The sequence below is a fragment of the Macrobrachium nipponense genome, chromosome 28 (genome assembly GCF_015104395.2).
Source record: "Macrobrachium nipponense isolate FS-2020 chromosome 28, ASM1510439v2, whole genome shotgun sequence".
NCBI lineage: Eukaryota > Metazoa > Arthropoda > Malacostraca > Decapoda > Palaemonidae > Macrobrachium > Macrobrachium nipponense.
The window spans coordinates 11652538-11674509 of record NC_087217.1 but is presented as its reverse complement, the minus strand read 5'-3'; the positions used below and the strand labels follow the sequence as shown (position 1 = coordinate 11674509).

General features: G+C 38.8%; 1 protein-coding gene across 1 annotated transcript in view; it reads right to left on the bottom strand.

The window, feature by feature from the left end:
* Positions 1-17656, bottom strand: part of LOC135201419 (ranBP2-like and GRIP domain-containing protein 4) — a 279898-nt gene extending 262242 nt beyond the window's left edge. The window contains 5 exon segments of the mRNA XM_064230328.1: positions 4100-4272; positions 4563-4727; positions 7967-8192; positions 17566-17607; positions 17609-17656. Of these exon segments, the coding sequence (XP_064086398.1) occupies positions 4100-4272; positions 4563-4727; positions 7967-8192; positions 17566-17607; positions 17609-17641 (639 nt within the window). The 5' untranslated portion in view covers positions 17642-17656.
* Positions 17657-21972: the final 4316 nt, after the last annotated feature.

Here is a 21972-nt window from a genome sequence, read left to right as displayed (position 1 = left end):
GGAAGAATTGAAGCGGACGTAAATGAAGTCTTCCTAAGAGGGAGAAACTGTTCTAGCGAGGAAAGCGTCCCTAGAAGGCTCAACCATTCCCCTCGCCGACGTCTGTTTGCTTCCCTCAGAAGAGAGAGACAATCCGCAAACCTTTTGGATTCTCTCTTGCGAAGGAAATACTCGAAAACCCCGAGAATCCATCCGAATCCCCAGATAGACTAGGTCCTGTCTGGGGTCAGCTGAGACTTCTCGGGTTCACGAGCAATCCCAACGCTTTGATCAAATCTAGAGTTAACTTTAGGTCCTCCAAGCACTGTCTCTCTGATCTGGCCCTGATGAGCCAGTCGTCCAGATACAGAGAGACATTTACTCCTTTGAGGTGAAGAAACCTCGCCACATTCTTCATCAGGCTTGTGAAGACCTGAGGAGCTGTGGACAGGCCGAAACACAAGGCTCTGAACTGAAAGATCCTTCCCCCCGTCATGAAACGGAGGTACTTCTTCGATGAAGGGTGGATCGGGACGTGAAAGTAGGCGTCCTGGAGATCTAGAGACACCATCCAATCTCCTTGTCGTAATGACGCTAGGACTGAAGCCGAAGTCTCCATGGAGAACTTCTCCTTTTGAACAAATTTGTTCAGAGAGCTGACGTCCAGTACTGGTCTCCAGCCTCCCGAGGCTTTCGCAACCAGAAAAAGGCGATTGTAAAACCCGGGGAGTTTTGATCCCGTACTAGTTCTATCGCTCTCTTGTCCCACATTTGTTCCACCATCGATCGAAGAGTATCCCTCAGCACAGGATCCTTGTACTTGGCTGATAGTTCCCTTGGTATTGACGTTAGGGGAGGAGTGTTCAGGAAAGGGATACGATATCCCTTCCTTAAGATCGCCAAAGCAGACGCGTCTGCGTTTATCAGTGTCCAGGCTTCCACAAATCCCAGGAGCCTGGCACCTACTGGTGCTTGGAGGAGCGAATCTTCATTTTCCCTTTTTAAAGGGACGAAAGGCAGATCTACCTCTCTTCTCCGGAGCCTTCCTTCTTGTGGGAGGTCTGGAGGAAGGACCACCTCGAAAGGGCTGCACCGATGTACTAGGTCCTTTCTTGTCCGATGCAGAAACAGGTTTCTTCTTCCTTGCTGACTGCGTCAGAAGATCCTGAGTCGCCTTCTCAGTTAAAGAATGCGCAATGTCCTTTACTAACTGAGAAGGGAACAAAAAGTCAGAAAGAGGCGAATACAGTAGAGCTGCCCTCCCTTGAGGCATGAGAGACTGCCTTTGTTAAGAAGGCGCCATATACAGTCCTTTTCTTTAAAAGACCTGCTCCAAACAATGAGGAGATTTCAAAAGATCCATCCTGTACCGCTTTGTCAATACAAGACAATATGCATAACAGGGCTTCAGGTTCGATTCCTTCCGAATCATGGGCTTTCTTGGCGGACATCACCCCAAGGGACAATCTAAGAAGTTGAAGACTTCCAATACATGAAAGAGTCCCTTGAGGAGATGATCCAGTTCCGAAATTCCCCACGTAATTCGTGCTGAATTGAGACTTTGTCGACGTGAAGCGTCAACTAAGGTCGAAAAATCTGCCTCCGTTGTAGAAGGGAGAGCGATACCCATATTCTCTCCCGTCTGATACCAGATGCCTCTTTTCCCAGCTAATCTTGCTGGAGGCATGCAAAAGACTGTCCTGACTAAGTCTTTCTTAGACTTCATCCATGAGTCTAAGGATTGTAATGCCCTCTTCATCGAGATGGTGGGTTTCATTTTGAGAAACGACGAAGGCTTCTTCGTCTTCGCACTGGAAAAGAGCGAGCGCGGAGAAGGAGGAGCGGCAGGAGTCAACTCGTCTCCATACTCCTCAAGAAGCAGGGTAGTCAAAACCTTATAGTTAGACATACCCTCTCTTCCATGATATTCATCATCCGAGTTTTCCTCCAACTCGGGATCTACATGAGCCTCCGTTCTCCTTTCCGAACGTTCCTCTTCCGGAGGAGACAAACTCCTAATAGGAGAGGGGCTAAGGGAATGATAATCCTTCCTCTTTCCCGCTCTAATAGACTTGGAAGGCGTCACAAGCTCCGGCTTCTCTTGAACTTTAGAAGACGCTTCCCGCTTGTATGACGCTTCCCGTTCGCCAAGCGTCCTGGCTGACGTCCCTCTTTTGCTGACGTCTTGATGACGCTTCGCGCCTGGAAGACGCTCCGCTCTCCAAAGGCGTCCTACTTTGGCGTCACAATATTGGACGGAGCGTCACGTCTAAGATCCGCTTTCAATGACGCTTCACGTCTAAAAGACGTCTTACGTCTCTCTGGCGTTACGAAACTCTCGTAAGCCCCCGTTCTAGCTCTCGAACTCGAAGCTTCTGCAAGACGTTTAGCAGCTTCACGTCTGTCTGACGCTTCTCGTTGAGCAGGTGAGAGAGGACGAGACTTCTTAATTGGAAGCGTCACGTCCTTCCGACGGGGCGCTAAAACTCCCACTAGAGATGACAGTTGTTCTTGAACTGCCATAATTATCTTTCTTGACGCTTCTCCCACGTCCAGTGCATGACGCCTTTCGTCATCACTCGGGGGAGAAGAATGAAAGGGTACTTCCGCGTACACGTCAGGTGACGCTGACGCCACCTTCCGCTTTCTTAATAGAAGACGGAGCGTCATCTGAGAAGCGCTCTGGGCTCGAATCTATGTCAGGCTTCATAGTGACGCTTTCAGCGGTCTCGACAAGTTCGACTCCTTCCACCCTCGTTTAGGTGAGAGAGAGGGAGAGGGACGAGAAACACTCGCGAAGGACGCTTTTTCTATAGCGCCCTTGAGCCGCCTGCCACGAAGCAGAGCTAGCTGAAGGGACGTCTGACCGTTGGGGATTCCCCACGACCTCCTTAAGGCTTTCGACTTTCCTCTGGGCATGGGAGCTTGGAAGAGGTCTAGGCCTGGGAGCGTCGCAGGGACGATCAAACGCCCCCTCCACAACACTGGGAGAACTCACTTCACTGAAAAGCTCACTTCACTAGCCTTACCTTTTGAAGTCCAGCCATCTTGGACTTCATGTCTCTAATTGTAGCTTTCAGATTGGCGATTTCCGATGCCGAATCCGAAAAAGCACTCTGAGAATGAGATACATAGGGAGAATCTACATCAGTAGGATTAGAATTATCCGTGAAAGGCTCAATAGGCCTTGAACTCACACCTTTCAGCCGTCTAACTCTATCCCTCTCTATCCTTACAAGTATTATAGCAGAACACTGAACCCCCCTACATTTACGGCATACAGTGTGAGGATCAACCGAAGCTTTCGGTATCCTCACCCTGCAGCCTACATTCACACACATTCTCACACTCACATTTGAATCAGACATACTGAGAAAAATCCAAAAGAGTTATTCCAAAAACAGTCCACAGTAGCGAATGCCAAAACACGATCCAGATACGTCACCAAAAAGCCGAAAAACGATGATCAAAGGATGAAATATGAATCTAAGTCAGGAGGTAATAGCAACAATGTTGATACCACCGGCGACAGAGAAAATATGATAGAAAACGGGGATGGTTCCTAGTCCTGCCACCCAGGGCAGGCCGGTAGATCACCTGACCTACCTGTAGCGAGTGGCGCGAAATTTGAATTTCTGTCGGGGACGACGGAGTCTTAGCTATGTATATATCTGACAGGTAAGTTGATTGTATGAAAACTTTTTTTTGCGTCGACATTTCGTACGTCAATTCGGCACCCGACAGACAACTTTCGTCGACGTTTAGACAATCAATCGGACGTTTAATACATCCAATCGGTGTTAAAGGGTTAAGAGCTTTCCAAAAATGTAGAACATGACCGTATCTTGTTAGGTGAAAATTTTGGAATAGAGGTTCTGGGACCTAACACATATTTGGCACCAAATTTGGGAAAAGTATTAAAAAAAATGCTAACACCTATTTGTGTACTTATTGATGTAGAAATTTATTGAATCAATCAAAAAATCTCTTTAGCTCAATCACACGAAATGACAACTGCTCCCCAACTAAAATGTACATCTATTACAAGACCAAGTTAATATTAATTATATGAACAAAGCACCATACTAAAGTACTACTTCAAACTTCACAGTTTCCTTACCTCACTAGAATCAGAAAGGGCTTGATACCATTCTAAGGAATCAGGAAATGCTTTTCTAGCTTCAATCTGGAATCCGTATTTATAGGCCTCCTTTTCTTTGCCTTTCCAGTCTTTGTATAACTGTAACAGGCTTGTATATAACTTGACTCTTAAAGGATTAGCCTTAATTTCATCTGAAAAAAAATTTTCAGTATGTATTCAAGTACTGTCCATACAATACAATACTATAGGTTACTGTAAAACTTCCTTTTAATCTTTATTAGTTATATTTCCAATTAGCACTATAAGAAATGTTTTGTCAATCTTCAAAACCTATCATGGCACAGCCATCTGTTACGTACACATATAAAAATGCTTTGGACCTTGCTTACCAAAATCCAGCAGCAATTTACGCAAAAACTAATTAAACTATGGAATACATTATATCAAACTCACAATGCAACAAACACACAAGGGCACATACCAAAATAGAGCTTCTCCAGCTCTTCACGGGAACTAGTGCTTGTACTAATGATGGCTTCACGTAATCTGATAACATTCTCATGATGTGGGAAAAGACGATCCCCTTCATCAGCCCAGTATAAACGAACTGAAGCATCACAAGGAACATCACAGTACAATTCACAAACTGAAAGATAAATTTTGATCATGATCAGAGGAGCAAGGGTGCCTGAACTTGAGGTTGAGTAGCTATACTACCACACTCCCAATAAGTATTAACAAAGCCAATACAGTACTGTACACTAACGCAACCTGAAATCTGTTTGTAGGACTTCAACACATTATATAACTAATATTTTATTCTTCACAGTTCTTAGAACAAAGCAGGTTCTTCTGATATTTCATGTTAGACTAAAGGAAGGTAAACTTGACAAAAGTTCTTATTCTTCAACTACAAGATATCTCTAAGTCTGGACACCATTTCACCAGACTGTATTGGTCAGCTACAAAGCTTGTTTTATATGAAATGTGAGGTTAACCGACAACCTTCAATGCTGACCGCAAAACAATCTGCTTTGGGTGGACCATTCCCAAGAGCAAAGAGCACAAAAATTATGGTGTGGTGACAGATATGTGGAGTTAATGCATCGGATTCATGTGTATCTCACAAAGCACATTGAGCTTTGCATCACAAATTGGAAAGAACCCAGATATTAAGGATAGCTGGGGAATTATCAATCATGCAAAACCCTTAATTTAATTATAAATATTAGCAAGAAAATATTGCCCCAAGTAAACAACAAGGCTCGTAAAGTCAAGACTGGGCACTACGAACTATGAGCATCTTAAGTCAAGCATGACTGGGAATTACGAATAATGAGCAGACTGCTAAACGTTTTGTCAGGCAGAAGCACTTTAAAACTGACAACACACAAGCAGTACTTCATTCAATACACTACGTTTACAAATAAAGTAGCTGCAATTCTTAAACCCAGCTTTCTTTCATATAGTAAGTGCCATTCGGCAACTAAAGACAGTGATCATATCAGTAAAATGAAATCAGCTGATTATTTTAAGAATGTTAACAAAACCAGCATGCAAATGGCAGATTGCTCTGCTCATATTCAATATGGTAACAACCAAATAGAGAAACTTCTCATTGCCTGCGTTACTTGTCGTCACTATAAAGAAAAAATAACAGAGCAGGCAAAATTGATATTCAGAAGAGTTAAAATCACACTTAACGCTTATACCATTAAGTATTGTGCACGTTTTAAACCCAACTTTGTTATACAAGAAACAGTATCTCTAAATAACATCTCTTCTACCAGCCAAGTAATGGCAATGAAGATATCGATAGTACTACTCAACCAGCAGAGATTTTGAGAAAGTAAACAATATCAAATGCAAAAGGGGTATGATGACTGCTTATATTCTGTAATGGACGTATACGTTTAAACATTTCTTAAATAATCACTCTCACCAAGATATTTAGGTTTATAGAGTTTTCCGGTTTATAGAATTAGATAGAGATCTTACACCTGTAACAGAGTGAGAGCCGCTCATCCTAACATCTAATTATTGTAATTATTCACAGTAATTACTCTAATTACAGTTGTTTTGTTTTCAGTATCAAAAGTGGTATCCCTATAGTCAAACCAAAATGTTGTGGCAGATGATAGGAGTCATCAGAATGCTTCATTTTGAATTTTAAGTTTCACCTTTGTAGACAAAGGGGAAAAAGCTCGTCAGTTTATTGGTAAAGCCAGGTTAAGTTCTGTACTGGATGGTGCGAGACCAATCCCTCCACCAACACTTTCATTTCTTATATTTTTCTTTTTCCTTATTGTAAATAATCATAAAATAGTTTACATCTGGAATATTGGTAGATTCACGTGCCCAAACATAAACTTGTCACATCAGTCAAAGGACCATTGTTTATCTTTTATCTCGCAAAGTAATTGTGAACGTCATATTCTAGTGACCTTGCTGAAAACAGAACACATATCGCAGTTTTTTCCGCTCTTTCCACGACTGAAGCGGGAAGAACACGTCTGCGAGTACTTTCTTTACAAGTTGAGTCGAGCGAATGACAATATACATAAACAAAACACTGTTAAATGTAGAAGAAGATGAAAGGCCAAATGAATTTTATGGCTTTATAATCCTAATCACGCAAGCTGGAATTTCAATCCTTTCAAGACTTGACTCCAGTACCTGATTAAATCTTTCAGTAAGATCAACTTATTTATAGGGAGTTTGGAGGCAGTCTTATTCTGGAACAGGTTAGTGCAGAAAGGTTATCTCTTATCAAATCACTAGTGTAAAGGGTCAACCACACCTTGCCTTTGCGTTGCTTTGATAGGCTCTATCGTTGTAGATGGTTACATATTAGATGTTGGTTAACATTATTTAGATGTTAAAGTATAAAAAATATCTTTTCAAGATTCTAATATCACTAAAGTGGGGCCAGGAAAAGAATACAGCTCTGCCAGGTCTATTTATCCTTTTTAATCTCAGCCTCGAGGTTAATCCCTTGTTTATGACTTTACCCGAAATTTGTCATTTACTGTATTCGTTTAATAAAGAAACAGAGTAAATTTTGGTTGTTCTTAATGATTTTCCTTCTTTGTGTGTTTTTGGAAATAATAATCACAGATCCTGTAATAATGCCATAATTTCAAGCCATTTGTGTGTACTAATCATTCCTTTTCCGTCTGTATGCAAACACACACGTGCAAAGATTACTCGAGGTAGCTTTTAGAAGAAATAAAAAGAAAATCCGGGATAAATACAGACCAAACACTCCATCTGTGTGCTTAATCTGCCTGTACTGTTTAAGTAGATCAGTTTCCTTGTGGATAAAATGACCAAAATGTTCTTAACTGTGAACGATACAGTCCGGGAAAAACCTCCTGTCACCAGCCACGACATTTTCGTGAGACTATAGCGATTCACTTGAATAACCTATGGTGTTTACCTTTATTATAGATAGTTTACAGTGTTGATAGCTGTGATGGTAGTTAACTACTGACAACTGACCCTTCAAGGGTTAGCCTATCATTAAAAATCTGCTGAATTTTAAGGTTGTCACACAAATGCTTCTTCCATAATAATTTTCAATAATCTTCTTAAATTAAAATGGTGGCTCTTACCGTTTTCCTCACCAGATGGGCGTGGGAACAATGCAGACTAGCGGCGACTGTCTGAACCACTTTTGTTTACAAATATCATATGAATCATTGGGTCAGATTACTGTTTTTTGTTCGAGTTCAGATACAAAATTTACTCAAAAGTTCTAGTTGAACATTCTGTTTAGCTAAAGCAAATTGGTGTAACTGGGACAGTTATAAACAGCAAAAGGCATTGCATAGCAGTAAATGGGTTGTAAAGAAACAACTAAACTAAGAAGTGATTGCAACTTACTTTTTAAAACAAGATCCCTTTGGCCCTCCCCTAATTCATACGCAGTTTTGTAGGCTTGAACAGCTTTTTCTTTCAGGATTAATGATTCAAAAATCTGTCCCAGTAGGCGATGTGCATCATTGGCCTTTGGGCGCACTGAAAGAAACTCTGACAGGTAACGACGTGCACTTTCATATTCTCCAACATTGTAGTACATACGAGCTATGTTGTATCCTCGTACTTTACGCTGAAACAAAATAAGAAAAGTCCACCTTAGAAAACGATCAGGAAAAATATACCTTACAATAACATAAAGCATTAACTTCAAAGTTTAACAACCAGCTCTCAGTGCAGTACCTCTCTCCTTGATACAGAATAATAATACATAAGCAATACAATATGTGCAGCACTGTCTTGGTAACTTGTCATTCTAGCAACCTGTTAATTTCTATGACATACTTCCAATAGTTAATAAATTTTTCCCTGATACCTGATGTAGGAAGAAATTACATCACTATTAAATAACACATCCCTCCTTAAACAGAGCAAAAACATATTAATCGTGCACAAGCCTGTAGTACACTACTCTGCAGTGTGGGGGGGGCAAAAAATAAATATAAAAGTTTAAACAATGTTTTGTAAAATATTAACCCTTAGGAGCCGGGATAATAAATCTATATGCAGCACTCCATGCCAGCAAAACTTTGAAGTATGGAGAGAGAGAGAGAGAGAGAGAGAGAGAGAGAGAAAAAAAAAACACACACACACACAAACACACATCAATGGAAAGAGGAAAATAGGAAGATATGCAAATATTTGCACATGGCGAAGGAAAAAATACAAAAATTTCCATACCTTCCACGAGTTCTAAATGACTTTACAACCCTTTGTGGGGCCTCTTTTACAAGACAAATCATAAATTTTACCACCTTATATGTTTTTTTCTAATAAATAATTTATTTAATTTTGTAAAACCTATTTTTATAATAAAACAAGGTTTTAATTATACTTACCCAGTACTTACATAGCTATAGTTTCTGTTATTAGCAGCAGTATAAATTCACATTTCGTGGTAGCAACACCAAAAAGTGTGTAGGTGATACCAGTCTCGCCCCCTAGCGAGAAGGTTAGGAATAATTGAAGGTCGTAGCTTTTCTCATTTTCGAAATATTTGCATATAAATCATGATAAATAGAAAAAAATAGATGTTCGGTCAGCTTTGACTCTCACAAAATGGTCAAAAAAACGCAATTGTAAGCTAAAACTCTTGCAGTCAAGTAATCTTCAATCATTTATCTTCATTTTGAAACAAATTCAAAGTCTCTAGCACAATATTTAGATTTATATGGTGAATTTGAAAAAAACTTTTACCTTCCCTCCACGCGCGGATCTCTGCCGCAAATCTCCGAAATGCTTACTTCGTATTCTCATAATATTTGCCGTTTCATAGAGTTGTATATATATAAAAATGTGCACAATTTCATATAGAATACAACAAAAAATAATTGAAGGTCGTAGCCTTTCTCATTTTTGAAATATCTGCATATAAATCACGATATATAGAAAAAAAATAGACGTTCAGTCAACTTTGACTACCGAAATGGTCAAAAAACGCAATTGAAAGCTAAAACTCTACAGTCTAGTAATATTCAGTCATTTATCTTCATTTTGAAACAAATTTGAAGGCTCTAGCAAATATTTAGATTTGTGGTGAATTTTTGAAAAACAAACTTTTTATTCCCTTCAGCGCACGGATTCTCCGCCGCAAATCTCCGAAATGCTTACGTTTGCATTCTTGTAATATTTGCTCCATTATATTAGGCGTTTCATGAGTGTATGTATGAAAAATGTGCAATTTCATGTAGAATACAAACAAAAAATAACTGAAGGTCGTAGCTTTTCTCATTTTTGAAATATTTGCATATAATATAAATAACAATAAATAAAAAAAATAGACATGCACGGTCAACTTTAACTCGACCGAAATGTTAAAAAATGCAATTTTAAGCTAAAACTCTTACAGTATAGTAATATTCAACCATTTAGCTTAATTTTGAACAAATTGGAAGTCTCTAGAACAATATTTCGATTTATGGTGAATTTTTGAAGAAAAAATTTTTTACGTTGGCGCGTTGCGAATTCATGCATCATTTGGTGATAATATTTTTCTCTGTTGCTTTGATCGTTTCACAAAATGATCACAATTTAGTGTACAATACAACAAAAAAAAAATTAACTTGTTAGGTTTAACCGTTTTGCTCACAGCTCGATTTGTATAAATTATATATGAAATTTTTTTCGCACTGTCATATATCCCAATATTTATACATATATGATAATTATATTTTTTTTCATTTCTTATGGTTGCATACTAAACTTCAGGCAATGACAAAAAAAGGAACCAAAAATGAACTCAATCTTGAAAACTAAGCGTGCTGTGATATTTTTAAAAAAAAAAAAAACCTTTTTTCCGCTTCGGTGCTCACTCCCGAACCCCGCCAGCACGGGAGACGATTTTTAATATACCGCTTCAGCGTTTAAGGGTTAAACAAGTAACTCTGCAAACATTGAGGTGGCGTCAATCTACTACAAGTAAGGTGTTCCAAGTAAAAATTTCGAAAGCGTCGTCTAGGAGGTATAAAAGTTAGCACTGCGCATGGCTAAACTTTCATAAACCATTTCATCAGAAATGATGGCATTAATTTGTGGAAAGCAGAGGTCTCGAGGTGTTGCTTCGACAGACGCTAGCTCCTTACTGATGTTTATCCTGGGTCATTGAACGGGTTAAATTAGTTTTTCGGAGAGGTGGCCGCGAGAAATCCAACTGTTACCTCAACTTTTCCTAAATTATGAAATAATGGCATAGGGTAAACAACTGAGTGGACTGGCCAACTCACCAACTACCATGGTTTTGGCCACCCTCCAAAAAAGTACTTTAACACGTCCTGACACCGGAGATGGTCATCAGTCATGAGTTGTTGGTGGTGATAACAGGAGCTCAACACCACCACTCTCCTTTCGAAGTATTTTCTCCAAAGTTAGAAATTTAGGCATATTTAAGATTTAAACAGAGGGTAATGAAAAAGTGTGGCCAACGCAGTGCACACTACCCCAAAACGCTTTTTGAAGTTTTGCTTACAACTCCAAATATTTCTAATATTGACGCCATCTCGATGTTTGCGGAGCCACTTGTGTAAACAAACTTCCCATTTCCTGTGCTAAATATGCACCCCGCTTGTACCCATAGACACTGGGGCACTTACCAGCACTTATTCGTACTTATTCAAGGGGACTACAGCATTCTTTGCGGCGTTTTGCACGCTTCAATTGTTTATCAGTGTTGTCAATTGGTATGTTTACCCTCCAAACTGGGTATAAGACTTACACAAAACCGGGGAAATAAGTGAAATTAGCGTATCTTATTGAATTAGTATATATACATATTACAGCAATTTTATCATTACTGCAATACTATGACAACTAGAATTCATGGAAACAGTTTGTAAATGCATCAGCGTATGTGTGAAGCTCCACTAGATTGGCAACAATGAGTTTTTGCCGTCGTCTGCTCGAACTTCAGAAATATCTGTAATTTTTCGGGGTTAATTTGGTTGCAAAAAAGGGATAATAGACATGAATTAAATAAACATTTTGAAGTAAAAAACTAAATAATGAGTAAAGTAAATAATTAAGGGAATAAAACTTTGCACCCATAATCAGTGTTGTCGTCTGCTGCTCGCAACGATGTTTGCGGAGTGAGCGCTTAGGAACCAGGAACAGCAATGTGGTTCAAGTGCAATGTGGAGTGAATTAAGACCAAAATGTGTATAATTACAATCAAATAACCACTGTGGAGTTTCAGTTGTGATGGCAGTAAGGATAAAACCACCAATTACAATTTAAAAATGAATTCAGTTCAAACCATGACCCCCGGGATTAAAAAGTTTCATACTTTCAGTAATATAGGCAACAAAATGTTTTATTGTGCTGATTACAACCGCAATCTTGAGTAAGATCAATAAACGTTACATATAGGGTAAACAATCACGGACGATCCATCGTCATTACGCTGGCCAGGCCTTATTCACTCGATATTTAAATGGTGAAACAAGAATACAATTACAACTTATACCATTCAAAAGGTTGAAGTTTCGTCAACATAATGTGATATATGAAAGCCCCATACGAACTAAAATAAGCATGTAATGCTCTTCATAAGATATGTTTTCAAGGCAGTTTTGAAATCCAATATGGCGGCGATTGTGAGATTGGCCAGTCTAACCACGGACAATCCACCATCTTTCCCAGCACTCATTTGAACAATGTTAGCGTATATATGTAACTTTTATTGATCTTACTCAAGTTTGCAGTTGTAATCAGCACAATAAAACAACATTTTGTTGCCTATATTAGTGAAAGTATGAAACTTTTTATTCCCGGGGTCATGGTTTGAACTGAATTTATTTTTACCTTGTAATCAGTGGTTTTATCCTTACTGCCATCACAACTGGAACTCCACAGTGCTTACTTGATTGTAATTATACACATTTTGGTCTTAATTCACTCCAAATTGCTGTTCCTGGTTCCTAAGTACTCACTCCGCAAACACAGTTACGAGCAGCAGACAACAACAATGATTATGGGTGCAGTTTTATTCCCTTAATTATTTACTTTACTCATTATTTAGTTTATCTTTACTTCAAAATGTTTATTTAATTCATGTCTATTATCCATTTTTTGCAACCAAATTGACCCCAAAAAATTACAAATATTTCAGATGTATACTTACGAGCAGACGACGCGAGGAAAAATGACTCATCATTGCAGATCTAGTGGAGCAGCATACATACGCCGATGCATTTACAAACTGTTTCCATGAATTCTAGTTGTCATAGTAATGCAGTAATTATAAAATTGCTGTAATATGTATATATACTACAAATAATGCGCTAATTTCACTTATTTCCCTGGTTTTGTGTAAGTCTCATACAGTAGGGCCTCGATAATCGCGGGGGATAGGGCCCAGAACCCCCCGTGATAATTAAATACCCGTATTATCCTGGTACCCCCCCTAAAAATTGCTTTAAACTGCCTACTTTAATAATTAACCCACCCAAGACCACTATTTCAATGTTTATAACTTCCTACTTTAGTTCAAGCACCAAATATCACCTTAAACTAAATTCAAGACAGTTTCAGTTATTCTTTCCTATCTTCAATTTCCCCTTCATCAGATCAGCAAACAAAAGTATATTACCTAACAATTCCTTTCTATTTTCATGATTTGGCTGCTGCACCAAACTAAAAGTACATAGGGTAAAAAACCGCATGGTACAGGGGTGGACCATATACGATCAATGAGTACAACCCCAAGAAAAGTACATTATAACGCATCCTGACACCGGAGTAGAGGTCTTTAGCTCCGTTTCTCACCAACAATAAGTCGCGTCTGATGCCCATCTCCGATGTCAGGACGCGTTATAATGTACTTTTTTGGGGGTTGTACACATTGATCGTACATGGTCCACCCCTGTACCATGCGGTTTTTTACCCTAGTACCTATATCTATTTTGTGAATGAACATATTTATGATAAAAAAAAACATGATTTACTGTAAAGATTACAGCACCCAACTATAATATTAATGTATAAACAGCAATAAAAATCTGGTTTTGTCTTTTGTTTACGTTTAGAATCAGCTGATGGACGTTTATTACCGAAAAAATTATTTTGGAAACTAATTTATTAATGGAATTATTATTATTATAACTTTGTACATAATAGTTTATGATATTAAGAAACAGTAATTCATATTTCATTGAGAGAGAGAGAGAGAGAGAGAGAGGAGAGAGAGAGAGAGAGAGAGAGAGAGAGAGAGCAGCTTGGGATGAGAGTACCTGTTGAATAGCTTGAGAGAGCAGCTTAGGACGAGCGTATTGTTACTAGCTTAGCTCGAGAATAACATAATGAAATTTGTATTTTAAATATTTTTATGGTGATAAGAAATGAAACATGAATAGTTAGATCTAGGGGTACCTAGCCGCGGCGGCCCAGACTATGGCAGTTGCAGTTGTTCTATGCAGTTTTACCTCCTGAACAAGAATTTAAAGTAATATTTATTCGGACGACTGTAATTAACCACCAGGGGCCAGTACTAAACACGGCGAAATACATTGGACGCCCTAATCCCTAGTGGATGTCGTATCCGCGGTGACGTTTCTTGCAGGGTAATTCTTAAGAATAGTTCCGCAAGAACTGCAAGGAACGTCACCGCAGATACGACTTTGCCGTGTTTAGTACTGGCCCCTGGGGGTTAATTAGTCGTCCAAATAAATAATACTTTAAATTCTTGTTCAGTAAGTAAAATAACAGGAAAATTTCAATCGCCATACTCTAGGCCACCGCAGATTGCTTCTGTAGAAATACAGGCGTCAATCTTCAAAGTTATCCAAGCGTAAGTAATAATTTCGAAAGCATTTGGTGAAATCTGCACTGCGTTGGCCACCCTTTTCACTACCTTCTGTTCAAAGCTTTAAATTTGGCCTTAATTTCTAACTTTGGAGAAAATATCTACTTGGGTAGATTACAGTTAGTGACCGGACCGTGTAACACCATTTTGCCCGGTCCATAATCCCTCCGCCAAGGTAAGTAGTTCTCGCAGATGACCCGCAGCCTACCAAACCGACCCCAGCCGACCAAACCCGAACCCAACCCACAGGACCGAACCCGAACATGCATCAAACATGAAAGCCGATTCTCTTCGATATTTTTAATCTTGCCCAACTAATCTTTAGGACCTCCAATTTAATTTACAGTATTCTTTATTTTCACCCATGCCCAACTGAAATGTAAGAGCTCCATTTTTTTCCCTTCGTTATTCTATTTTTTTTCCCATGCTTGCCCAACTAATTTGCAGGAGTTCCATTTTTTTTTTTTCATTATTCGATATTTTGACTCTTGCCCACGATAGTTTTTATACCCGTGCCAACATAATCTGTAGGATACATTTTTTTCCCCATATTCGATATTTCTTTCCTTGCCCAACTCATCTGTATGACCTACATTTTTTACATTCTTCGATACATATTTTCCAGGTACTAGTTATCCGCTAGTACCTGGAACGGACCTTTCTCGACCTTCCTCGACCTTCATCTGTTCCTGCTTCTCAGCCAGTTCAGTGTTTCATCATGTCTTCTGCCGACAATTTGTCTTGTTCCGCACACGTGGCGTTTCGCTGCCGCCGTTCCAGTCACGCTGGGAAGACATTTACATTTTGTGTCAAGACGAACGATCCCTAGTCACTTATTTAATGAAAACAAAAAGGCCTACTGGGGATTTTAGTGGCGGGTTTTTGAAACGAAATGTCTTACCTAGAAGTGGTACAGTAAAAAAATTTGTATAATTCATATTTCGCTATGTATTGTGTAAAAAAAACGTTACCTAACTCAAGTCGATTGTCCTTTAAAGCATTCTTAGATTTAATTAAACGTGTATATCAATTAAATAAAGTAGTTTTCAAAAACACCCTCCAAATTGAGGCCAATATCGCTGAAAACAAACAATCACGAGACGTCGCTCCCGCTGTACAAACGGATTCGTCACCTCCACCCGTGCCTCGTCCACAAATTCCCCTTGTTCAGTCATCTCGGACAACAACCGTCCCGCCAAGAAAGAAAAAAAAAATCCTCTACCAGAAGATTTCAGCGACTCCGATTTCTCTTGTAAGTTCTTTATTTCTGGGGGGGGGGGGGGGGGACCTGGCCAATCATCGGACGACTAGCAACATCTCCAAGGTAAGGTATCAATGTAAATGCACGTTATTTTCATTATTTTGACAAAATTAAGCACGCCATTGTTATTTCCGCTTTGCTGAAGTCAGGGACGCTCAACACATCCGAACATTCACGTCCGCTAGAAGTCCACGTGTTCGAACGCAGTCCATGTGTTCGAGCAAACAATTTGGCCTTGACTTTAACCAATGTATTCTCGGAAATATTCATCTTGTTTAGTTATCAGTAAGGATATACGGGTGCCAGTCCATATGCCCCCGGCCAGGTAAGGACATGCAGACTTAGTTTGGTTAGGTCGGTTTCCCTTTGGTTTTTTAGGTAGCAATCAGTGTTAGTATACTATACTGGGGGGTCCGGGGGGGCGAAGCCCCCCGGCTAGGTAAGGACGTGGAGACTAACTATGGTTAGGTTGGTTCCTTTGGTTAGGTAGCAATCACTTAATATACTATACTGGGGGGTCCAGGGGGGCGAAGCCCCCCTGGCCAGGTAAGGGCACGCGGCCTAAGTTTGGTTAGGTTGGATCGTTTGGTTACGATCACCGGAGTTTCCTACAGTTTAGTGGGACAGGAGCTCCTACAGTTTCGTTGGAAAGGGACCTCATACAGTTTAGTTGGCCACTGGTTTTTTTTTTTTGCTAGGGTTTCGTGGTTTTTAGTGTTCATTGCCGTCGTTTGGTTAGCCTAACACAACGGGTGACGGGACTCCTACATTTTTGTTGGTACGTGAGCTCCTACAGTTTACTTGGCAACGGGTTTCGTCTGCTAGGGTTTTGTGTTTTTCGTGTTCGTTGTCGTCATCTGGGTTTTCCCCCACCCAAAAACCCCGGTTTCCCAATGGCTCCCCCATTACCGTTTTCATTTACTCGTATGTACTCCCCCACCCAAAAACCCCGGTTCCCAAAAGGTCCCCCATTATCGTTTTTATAGGTTTCGGGGTTTTTAAACCGGGCGCCAAAACAAAGCGTCCGCCATCTTGTTTGTATTGCTCCGCCGATTCCATAGCAAGAGACGAAACCCGTGGTCAACTGAACTGTAAGCGCTCCATCTACTTCAAAAGGAGAGTAGAGTTTTTTTTTTAGCTGCGTCTCTCACCAACAAATCACGACTGATGAACATCTCCGGTGTCAGGACGCGTTATCAGTACTTTTTCGGAGGGTGGCCATCCGTGACCGTCGGTGTGTTGGGCCAGTCCATGCGGTTGTTTACCCTATGGGCCTGGGCATAAACTCGGACTTGCAATTGCATCATGTAAGCTACTGGGGCCTATGTAGTGATTACCTAGTAGCTGCCTTACCAAAAATAGAGTTAATAAGATCACCGACAGCTAATTAGCCCCAAAGTAAGGAATATTATACTGAATTAGCCTCATGGAGTTGCCTGGCCCTTTCCAGGGGCTACCGTGGGGTAGACATTGGCAAAAAACCAGTCATTTTCAAATTCTACACCTTAAGCTAAGCTGTAGTCCGACATTAAATAGTATAGACAGATTCTTTCACCTAAGTGGAGAGTAAACAACAACAACTGCACCATCATTCAAGCGACATGACTTCCATTTTTTTAAAGTGAAAAAAAAAAAATGACCGATATCAACAACCCTGCGAAGGCAAAGGCTAGGCTATTTAGGCCATTACCTATACGGGAAAACGACTACTATCCATAGCAAAATAACATATGCAAATCAACATGCAATGACGAAAAATCAGAACATTGAGATAATAGAAACGAAAGGGCCATTTCAAACTCAGCCCGAGACATCCAACGTAATAAGGTAACCAAAAGAGCAGTTACATGCACACGAGAACAATGATGGTTTCCCGGTAATTTGACTTACCTCCTCTTCTGTGCGCACTTGTATTTTCAGAATATCCCGCACCATGGCGGTCAACATCCTTCTTAGAGCGCAGCATTTTCACGATATCATCCTCAACTCTTGGGAATACGATTAAAAACAAGATATATGCGGTCCGCCAATACCAGTCGCCCAGTACTGCTGGACCTAAACTGGTTGAATTTCTTAAGAGCACTCGCAAAATCGTTTAAAAATCCATTGTTTATTCAAAATATTAAGCTTCTTTGATTTATATAATTTTAGGCAATAAAATTTTATAAATTTGTCAATGTTAAAAAAATATATAACTATAGCATATCACTTATTATTAAGAAATGTAACGAAAATGCGATTTAAAAATAAGCGCACTCTTTCCCCCCGCCCCCCTGCGACAGAGAATCATCGAGCCCGCGTATCGGCAACACAACGAAACACATATTTTGTGAATAAAGCTTGCATTTCAAACGATATACTTCATCGCCAGTATCTAGCAACACTAAATGCATATATGATAAAGTGTGGTAGATTTAAAATGGGCGTTTGAAAATGTTGAAATAATGTGTTACATTTCATGTTTTTTTTTTTTTATACCAAGTGGTTGCTAGTTGGTCGCTGGCGGCTCACCATGGATACGGATTACGGAACCGTCATCACACTGATGACTGATCTCTATAATTTATTTTTAAAAATCCACGCGTCTGCCTTTTTTAAGTAGCAATAAGTTCTACAAGTAGACAAAAATATTTTTAACGCATGGCAAATTCAAATTATTTTCCTATGAATATTGTTACCTGTGGGTAATGCGCGATCAGTAGTTCAATTATAATAGTAATGGCGCAACGTTTGGCCATTATTAGTATTGGTGATAGCATTTGGCTGAGATGTGGTAATGATTTGCACATATCCGAGTGCATGCTTATTACTAGGCTTTGGATAATTATGCATTTGCATGTGTGCATATGCATGCATATTTTTAACAATTTTTTGAGCTTGAGTGCATATTTCTAACCGTTTTTTCAGTTGTCATATTTCTGGTAAACATTTTCGGTATTATAGCAAAATAAAATAGTACTTGGATCTTGTTATATAATAATCAAAAGGACCATATATAGTGACGTGTATACAGATCAATAGGCTGTGGAGAGTGAGGATAGCTAAGCTGGGATTTGCTGGTTAGTGGCTAGAAAACTGTACGAGACATATTCAATTCGTGTACCAGCCATGTGTGTACGCACCAGAGCACAGAGAGACGTGCACAAGTTGTCACTGCTGCAGTTCTGCCGTCAGTCTGTGCTTGATGACGTGCATATAAAGTCCACTTAAGTAAGTAGTACTGCAAATTCCACATTCACTGTTTGATCTTTCATATCGTAGTATCGATTAAACAAAAAGATATTAAACTTCTTTTAGAAAGACCACAATTCCTCAATCTGCCTCAGTTCAAGAGGAAGCTGCATATTTTCGTAAAGGCTCTGGAGCCATAGACAGGAAAACCGCCGCTTTACCAACTTTTAACCATCTGTAACTATAGTCTTGTACCAGGTCGATACATTGGTTGTATAAACTGTAGTATAGATCACTCAAATACCGAGGAGAGCCGGTCTTAACAACTTGATGTGTCAAAACATAACTTGAATGGTATTCTGGCCTACACCGGGAGCCAGTGCAAATCAATTAATTAGGACTGGTAATCCTGTCCCGTGGAGCAACACCTGTTATTAATCTAGCAGCTCTATTCATAATTTTCTGTCGTTTCTTCATCTGTACCATGGGAATTTATAGTACAACCGAGTTGCAATAATCTATACAGGTTTTATAAACAGTGATGACAAGATTCTTAACAAAATCACCATCAAGATATTTCCTCACAAAAGCTTATATTCATAAGATGATATCCAGCAACTTTCACTACATTATTAATTTGTAGACTGAGTTACAAACCATAATCCAAGTACACCCCGACCCCGATCACGACCTTATCAGTTGTCTGGACCCAATTTTTTATTTATACACACTGATTAACACCAGACCGTAAGTTACTGTCCTTGCCGACTATCATAAGCTCAGTTTTATTTTTCGTTCAATTTCAACTGTTTCAAAGTCTCCCATTGTTTAACCCTTAAACGCCGGAGCGGTAAATAAAAAAATGACTCCCGTATGCCGGAGGGGTTTGAGAGTGAGCGCGTAAGCGGAAAAAATATTTTTTTCAAAAATTCACAGCGCGCTTAGTTTTCAAGATTAAGAGTTCATTTTTGGCTCCTTTTTTTGTCATTGCTTGAAGTTTAGTATGCAACCATCAGAAATGATTATCATTATCATATATAAATAATGCGATATATGATAGCGCAAAAACGAAATTTCATATAAAATTTGTATTCAAAATCGCGCTGTGCGCAAACGGTTGAAGGTAACAAGTTTACTTTTTTTTTCGTTGTAATGTGCACTAAATTGCGATCATTTTGATATATAACACATTGTAAAACGATAAAAGCAACACAGAGAAAATATTATCACAAAATAATGCATGAATTCGTAACGCGCTTACGTAAACACATATTTTTTTCAAAATTCACCATAAATCTAAAGATTGTCCTAGGAGACTTCCAATATGTTTCAGATGAAGACAAATGATTGAATATTACTATACTGTAAGAATATTAGCTACAAATGCAGTTTTCGACCATATCTGACGAGCTAAAGTTGACCGAATGTCGAATTTTTTATATATATTTTTTTTGATATGCAATTAGGTTTTCGGAAATAAGAAAAGCTACAACTTTCAAATATTTATTGTTTTATTCTACATGAAATTGCGCACATTTTCATATATAAAACTCTATGAAATGCCTAATATGAAACGGAGCAAATATTCCGAGAATGGGACTTACGCATTTCGGAGATTTGTGGCGGAGAATCCGCGCGCGGAGGGAAGGAAAGTTTTTTTTTAAAATTCACCATAAATTTAAATATTGTGCTAGAGACTTCGAATTTGTTTCACGATGAAGATAAATGACTGAATATTACTAGACTGTAAGAGTTTTTATCTTACAATTGCGTTTTTTTTTTTCGACCATTTCGGTAGAGTCAAATTTGACCGAACGTGTTTTTTTTCTATTTATCGTATTTATATGCAAATATTTCGAAAATGAGTAGCTACAACCTTCAACTATTTATTGTTGTATTATACATGAAATTGCGCACAATTTCATATATAAAACGTTATGTAACGGCTAATTTAAAATGGTGCAAACATTACCACAATCGCACGTATGATTTTTTCGGAAGAGTTACCGCGCGGACGTAAAGAAAAGTTTTATTTTTTCATAAATTCACCATAAATCGAAATATTTTGCTAGAGACTTCCAATTTGTTGCAAAATGAAGGTAAATGCTTTAATATACTAGAATATAGGCGTTTTAGCTTACAATTGCGTTTTTCGACCATTCGGTAGAGTCAAAATTGACCGAAGGTTGAAAATTGTCACTTATCATTTTTTATATGAAAATATTTCGAAATTGATAAAAGCTACAACCATGGGTTGTTTTTAGTTGTATTGTGCATGAAATTGCGCACATTTTCATATATAAAACTTTATGTAACGGCTAATTTAAAATGGTGCAAACATTACCACAATCGCATGTATGATTATTTTCGGAAGAGTTACCGCGCGGACGTAAGGAAAAAGTTTTTTCATAAATTCACCATAAATCGAAATATTGTGCTAGAGACTTCCAATTAGTTGCAAAATTAAGTTAAATGATTGAATATTACTAAATATAAGAGTTTTAGCTTACAATTGCGTTTTTTCGACCATTTCGGTAGAGTCAAAGTTGACCGAAGGTTGAAATTTTGGCACTTATCGTTATTTATATGAAAATATCTTAAAACTGATAAAAGCTACAATCATGAGTATTTTTTTGTTGTATTCTTTACATAAAAATGCGCACATTTTCATATATAATACTCTATGTAACGGCTAATTTAAATGGTACAAAAATTATGTCAAAGTGACGAAATAATTTCAGAGAGGTGTCACAGATACTTTTAGTGCGGCAAAAAGAAAGAAATTCGCGCTTGCGCGCCTGCGTAACGATTGTAAAAAAACAAACAAAACACCTTGATCCGTGAACTCCCAGCATCCCCCAAGGCGCGGTGATTCAAGAGTTTTCGGCTGGTAGGCCTAAAAGTATTTTTCCGCGAATTTTTAAAAAAACTTTTGTATGTCGACGTAAAATACGTCCAGCTCGGCACCCGAGAGACAAAAAACCAAAAAATCGAACGTAAAATACGTTCCAGTCGGCGTTTAAGGGTTAATATTCGATAGAATTCACTCAATTTTCTATTTGTATGCTCAATATTTGTAACAATGGAAGATAATTGTGTCACCGGCATATAATTATATTCTACTCC